General features: G+C 36.8%; 1 protein-coding gene across 4 annotated transcripts in view; it reads right to left on the bottom strand.

The window, feature by feature from the left end:
• Nucleotides 1-5,944: 5,944 nt before the first annotated feature.
• The window catches only part of F5 (coagulation factor V), a 70,389-nt gene continuing 69,048 nt past the window's right edge, over nucleotides 5,945-7,285 (bottom strand). For 3 of the 4 annotated variants that reach the window (XM_035722431.1, XM_035722432.1, XM_035722433.1), the window contains one exon: nucleotides 5,945-6,585. In XM_035722431.1, coding sequence (XP_035578324.1) covers nucleotides 6,439-6,585 — 147 coding nt within the window. In that variant the 3' untranslated portion in view covers nucleotides 5,945-6,438. The remainder of the gene's footprint in view (nucleotides 6,586-7,285) is intronic. The other variant, XM_035722434.1, reaches the window with a different exon arrangement.

Raw genomic sequence — 7,285 nt, 5'->3', positions numbered from 1 at the left:
TCTAATCAGTTTGCATGTGTGTGCTGATTGGGATCCTCCTAGGAGCCCTAAAAAGTTGGAAGGCACTTTTCTCATATTCTCTCCCTGGCTCACTTCAACAACAACAAAAATCCAAGTTGCCAGCTTTTTCCTGGAAGGAAATTGTACACACATAAAGTGCTTCAAGTTTTGCAGTTGCCGCTCAAGGAACAGGTACCCAAGTCACCTAACTCCAATAGCCACCAGGGCTTGGCATCTACAAATCCCATAGGACCATATTAAACAACAACAACAACAACAACAAAAACAGTTTCTAAATGGGCACACAAGCACTTTTTGGAGCTCTCTCTTCCCCAGCTCAGCACAGAAAGGAGAGGCAAGAACATTCATCTCCCAGTTTCTCCCTAGAAGGCATTTGACTGTGTACTTTCCTACCTGCTATTTGAGGTTCTGGCTTCTAGTTAGATTGCATGTGGGAGCAGACTGGGATCCTCTCAGGAGCCTGAAAGAGCTGGTGGGCATGTCCCCTACCATCTCCCCCCAACTTGTGCGGCAGTGAAATAGTGATAAATGCCTACATTAAGAAAAAAAGAAAGATCTCAAATAAAGCTAACACTACATCTAAAGAACTAGAAAAAGAAGAACTAAGCCCACAGTTAGTATAAGGAAGGAAATAAAAGTGGAAATAAATAAAATATAGGCTAGAAGGACGATAGAAAAGGTCAATGAAACTAAGAGCTGATTTTTGGAAAAGGTAAACAAAATTGACAAAACATTAGCTAAATTAAGAGAACAAAAAGTAAGACTGAAATATAAGAAGTGAAAGAATTCACATTACAACTGATATCACAGGTATACTAAGAATTGTAAGAAACTATTATGAACAATTGTACACCAACAAATTCCTTCTAGGATAACCCAGAAGAAATTAACACATTCTTGGGAACATATAACCTGCCAATGAATCATGAAGAAATAGAAAATCTGAACAGAACAATAATGAGTAAGGAAATTGAAGCAGTAATCAAAAGCGTCCCAACAAAAGGAAGCCCAGGACCACATGGCTTCATGGGTGAATTCCACCAAACAGTTAAGGAAGAATTAATACCAATCCTTTTGAAACTCCTACAAAAAATTAAACAGGATGATACTCTCCCATACTCATTTTATGAGCCCCTACCAATGCCAGAGTATGAGCCTTCACATGAAAGTCAAAGACATGCCAAAAAAGAAAATTACAACCCAATATCCCTGATGAATATAGATGCAAGAATCCTCAACAAAATATTAGCAAACTGAATTTGACAATACGGTATTAAGGCTCAAACACCATGATCAAGTGGGATTTATCCTTGGGATGCAAAGGTATTTCAATGTATGCAGTCAATAAATGTGATATACCACATTAATAAAATGAAGAATCTATATTGTAATATCACTTCAATAGATGTAGTCAAAACATTTAATAAAATTCATCATCTTTTCATGGTAAAAACTCCCAACAAGTTAAGTATAGAAGAAAAATACCTCAACATAAAAAGACCATATATGGCAAATCCACAGCTAAACATCATATTCAGTGGAACAAGATCAGGAACAAGACAAGCATACCCATTCTTCCCTCTTTTATTTGAAATAGCACTGGTAGTCCTGGTCAGGGCAATTAGGCAAGAAAAAGAAATAAGGAACCCAAATCAGAAAGGAGGAAGTAAAATTGTTTCTATTTGCAGATGACATGATGTTATATTAGAAAACCTTAAAGACTACATCAAAACACTATTCTTATAATGTTTTATATATATATTATAGTTAGAACTAATATATTCAGTAAAGTTGTAATATACAAAATCAATATACAAAAATCTGTTGCATTTCTATATACTAACAATTAACTATTGGAAAGAGAAATTAAGAAAATAATCCCACTTACAATAGTATCAAAATAAAATACTTAGGAATACATTTAACCAAGGAGATTAAATATCTGTACACTGAAAACTATAAAACACTGATGAAAGAAACTGAAGACATAGATAAATGGATAAACATTCCCTACTCATGAATTACAAGAGTTTGTATTGTTAAAATGTTCATAGTATCCAAAGTGATCTACAGATTCAGTGCAATCCCTATCAAAGTTCCAATGACATTTTTCTTTTTTTTTTAAAGATTTTATTTATTTATTTATTTGAGAGAGCAAGAATGAGAGAGAGAGAGCACATGAGAGGGGAGAGGGTCAGAGGGAGAAGCAGACTCCCTGCTGAGCAGCAGGGAGCTCGATGCGGGACTCGATCCTGGAACTCCAGAATCATGACCTGAGCCAAAGGCAGTCGCTTAACCAACTAAGCCACCCAGGCGCCCTCCAATGATATTTTTCACAGAAATAGGGAAAAAATCCTAAAATTCATATAACCACAAAAGGACCCAAATATCCAAGCAATCTTGGGAAAGAAGAAGAAAAGAGAGACATCACACTTACTGATTTCAAGCTACATTATAAAGCTATAGTAATAAAAAAGTAGGCTATTGGCATAAAAACAGATGTAGATCAATGAACAGAATAGAGTCCAGAAATAAACCTATCCATATATGGTCAATTAATTTTTGAAAAGGTGTGTTGAAAGGACCCACTAAAGTTTCTTTTCTGGGTTTTATGGCAGTAATTTGTTGTAAACAAAGTCGGAGCACATGTAAGAATCATGTTAGTTGTGACCTCTACTGCAGCAACTTCTAGGTTTTGGTGTAGAAGTCTGTTGCCAGTTACTGTAAACTGGCATTTATTATGCTATAAATTCTTTATAATTGACTTAGTCATTTGCCATTTTGCAGCTTATGTTCTGAAATGAAAATATCCTGTGGAGAAAAATGACTATATGTTATGAACTCTATTTCAAATAATGGCTTAGAATGGGATCCTGTTCTGGACAAAGGGAAACAAGCACAAGGTTTGGCATTTTTACTGTAAGCTTTAAATCATAGTGTTATTCTACTCAACAAGACATCTCTAAGAAAATGGCAGGTTCATAAGTACAAAAATTGTTCTATCTGGTAGGTGGTATTCTACATAGCCAGTAAGAGAATTCTTTATAAAATGAGATTTTAAAAAGTGCAGAATGTCTGATAATTATCTCAAAGGCTAAAATGAGAAAAATGCAGAACACAGCCAGGTTAATACGTGGCTTTGAGAAAGCTAGAAATGATTCTCTTCCAAGAAATAAGTAATAATGATAAAAGATGTAAATAATATACTATATGCCTTTTTAAGCCAAAGCATACTTTTCACCTCAGGACAGTTTTGATTTTTACATTCCCGATTCCCTTCCCTAACCCTAACCCTAACCCTAACCCTAACCCTAACCCTAACCTTTGTCCAGAACAGGATCCCATTCTAAGCCATTAAGTTGTGTGAAAACACAACTTACTGAATGGGAGAAGATATTTGCAAAGCATATATCCAATAAGGGATTAATATCCAAAATATACAACGAACTCATATGATTCAATAGCAAAATAACCCAAATAAAAAATGGGCAAAGGACATGAATATACATTTTTCTTTTTTTAAAGATTTTATTTATTTGAGAAAGAAAGTGAGAGAGAGAGATAGCACAAGAGAGGGTAGGGTCAGAAGGAGAAGCAGACTCCCCACTGAACAGGGATCCCGATGCAGGACTTGATCCTGGGATTCCAAGATCATGACCTGAGCCAAAGGCAGTCACTTAACTGACTGAGCCACCCAGGCGCCCTTGAATATACATTTTTCGAAGAAGACATATAAATGGCCAACAGATATATGAAAAGATCCTCAACATCACTAATCATCAAGGAAATGCAAATCAAAACCATGAAATATCACCTCACACCTGGTTAGAATGACTTATCAAAATGACAAGAGACAACAAATAATGACAAGGATGCACACTGTGAGTGGCACTAGACTCCATGGAAAATAGTATGGTACTTCCTCAAGAAATTAAAAATAAAACTATCATATTATTTAGCAATCCCATTTGTAGACATACAACCAAAGGAAACCAAATCACCAGCTTGAAGAGGTATCTGTATTCCCATGTTCATTGCAGCATTATTCTCGATAGTTAAGCTATGGAGGCAACCTAAGTGTACACCGATCGATGAATGGATAAAGAAAATGTGGTATACAGGGGCGTCTGGGTGGCTCAGTTGGTTAAGCATCTGACTCTTGATAGAGGCTCAGGTCATGATCTCCAGGTCATGGGATCAAGCCCCAGTTGGACTCTGCACTCAGTGGGGAGTCTGCTGGAAATCCTCTCCCCCTCTCCTTCTGCCCCATCCCCCTGCTTTCTCTCTCTCTCTCTCTTTGAAATAAATAAATAAATCTTTAAAAAAAGAGAGAAGAAAAAATTCCACTGTGGTATACACACAATGGGATATTATTATGCCTTAAAAAAAAGAAGGAAGTCTTGCCATTGATGACAATATGAATGAACCTGGAGGTCATATGCCAAGTGAAATAAGCTAGACAAAGAAAGACAAATATTGCGTGGTATCACTGTATGTGGAAGTAAAAAAAAAATCAAAGTCATAGAAGCAGAGAATAGAGTGGTGGTTGCCAGGGGGAGAAATGGAGAGAAGCTAGTAAAAGTGTACAAACTTTCAGTTATAGGATGAATGAGTTCTGAGGATTTAATATATAGCACAGGGACTATAGTTGTTAATACTGTATTGTGTATTTGAAATTTGCTAAGATAGTAGGTCTTAAGCATTCTGATGAAAAAAAAAAAAAGTAACCGTGAGGTGATGACATATTAATTAACTTGATAATGGGAACACTTTCACAACATATACATATGCCAAATCAACAAGTTGTACACTTAAATACATTATGATTTTACTTATCAAATGTATTTCAATAAAGGTGGGAACAAATAATGAAAGCCAATGTTTTGTGGATATTTGAAGCTCCTATATACATTCACAGGACTCAGCCCCCCCACAGACGCAATAGATAACTCTGACAGTATCTAAAGATGGTCCCAATGAATTATACTCCTTGGGATGCACCTGTGACTTGGGTTAACCAAAGTGAGGCTGTGCCAGTTCTGGGCCTAGCTTTCTGCTTCCTAAATTGTGAACACTTGCTTTGAAGAGGCTGAATCACCTTACAAGAAGTCCAGCTCCCCTGTTGGAGACATCCAATGGATAGACCACTTGGAAGCCATGTAAAGAGGAGAGGACCAGAAACCACATGGAGTGTGACAGAGAATCAGCTGTTTCAACACCTCGTTGAGCCTTCTGATGACTCTGGTTAGAGCCATGTCTGACTATAACCTCACTGGGGACCCCAAATGAAGCCAGCCATAAAACCACCCAGCTGAGCCCAGTTAACCCACAGAATCATGAGAGAGAATTACCTTGTTTTAAGCATTAAGATTTGGAGTGGTTTGTTCCATAGAAAGATAGCTTCACCAGTGACTGTTCCATGTGACTTCAAGGAGGCCAGAAAGCTCCCCAGTCTCACAACATCTATGGGATCATTGAATGCCAAGTTCCCAGGGAAGGGAGCGTGGAAAGAGGAAGTTGTTGAGGACGGAAGAGGAGGTTGGAGCCATGCAGAGAAGGGCACTGAAGGTGAGTTTCAGAGGCTTGCCAGTCTCAGCAGGAACAGTTGCCTTTGGGCCAATGGTTCCAATGCTGTTTTGCAGGTTTTAGCTTTCCCTTAGGTGAATCTAGTTTTGAAACAGTATGCCATTGCAGTGCCAACTAGAATGAAGCCAAGGCTACATGTTCATTTCTTCCGTGGTTATTTTGGTTGTGTTCCATGTCTAAAGACCCCTCACTCAGAACATCAATAAGTAAATCGGTGCCAAGGGAGACCAGGCCAGATTCACAAGCTGGGATGACTGTATCTTTACTCACAGAGGGCCAGAAAAATCATTGTCATATAGGTAAGACAGGGTATTTTAAGCACTCATTATTTCATATGGTATGATTTTTTTTTTCTTGCCACGTCAAGAAAAATGAACCATTTAAAACCTTGTTTCCTTTACTCTGAAATCACAGTTGTTATTTTTTTTTTTTTAAGGTAGGAGTGAAAGCTATCCAGGTCTATAAATGGCTTTTTAAAAAGTAATATCTCTTTTATTAGTGTGTGTAGGTTTTAAAAGAACTATAATGAAGCATGCCAACTACATAAATATTATTTTACATAGCATTTTTAATCATTGTGAAAGAAGCCATTTGCTTGTTGGTTCTTGATATATTCCCATCTATATTCAGATTAATGAAGAATTAATAGTTATCATCTCACTGAATTGTGGCAAGGAGTTTACATTATGAAAGTTTCATATATAAAATTTTATTCTCTAATATAAAAAAAGGAAATACTGAAAATTAACATTTAAAATAGTATAAAATACATTGCCCGTTCCAAATGGCTTGATATCTTTGAGTCCTTCCTATGTCTTTGAATATTCAATTCTAGTAAATATCACAGCCAAAGAGTTCCAAGCGAAGTGCAATACTTTGATTCCATGTTTTAGGAATGATGCGGATAAACCTGGAGATAATTGGTGGGTTGAAAAAGTTCTTCACGTGTCCTTTGATATTATTATTTCCTTTGAAAATCTGAAAGAAAAATATGGTAAGATCTTTAATAGAGATATGATGGGTATAAAAATCTTACAGATATTTTTTTTTCTTTTGCAATTTTAGCTCCAGCTGAGGGTATCAAGGAACACATACAATGTTATCAGAGATGATCTTCAGTCAGTTATGAGATCACATGTCTAACAGAGCTCTTTAGGGATTCCATCTCACCCATGATCTGAGTCGGAAAAATAAAGAGGTCTGGCAGCTGACAGGGTGCTATGAAGCAGCTTCGAAACCATCTCTGCCCTTAGCCCCTTGGTAGCTGTGTGACTTTGGGCAGGTGACTTATATTCTCACTGGCAAAATGGGGGTAATAAAAGTTTACCTGACAGAAATCGTTACAAAGATTTTTTTTAAGTATGTAAACATATGACAAGTGCACTGTAAGTGACAGATAATGGTTAGTTGTCACTAACATTTAAAATAAAATGCAACCATGTGTTTTTACTTATTCTTTTTGGCAAATGCCTTCTATTCTCAATTGAACTGTGTTTTATGACTTGGTTTTTTTCCTTTTTGCATCCGCAGCAGTTTCCCCAGGATTTAAACACAGCAGCAGCTGAGTCACTATTTGTTTATGACAATGATACTTACCCAACTATAAAGACATCCTGGTACAGTGACAGATAAAACCAGCCAAACCAACCAACCAACCAAACAACCCAGGAGTTTACTA

This window comes from Zalophus californianus, chromosome 10 (genome assembly GCF_009762305.2).
Source record: "Zalophus californianus isolate mZalCal1 chromosome 10, mZalCal1.pri.v2, whole genome shotgun sequence".
Classification (NCBI taxonomy): Eukaryota; Metazoa; Chordata; class Mammalia; order Carnivora; family Otariidae; genus Zalophus; species Zalophus californianus.
Note: the sequence above shows the minus strand (reverse complement) of the source record. Positions and strands in the feature narration are given on the sequence as shown.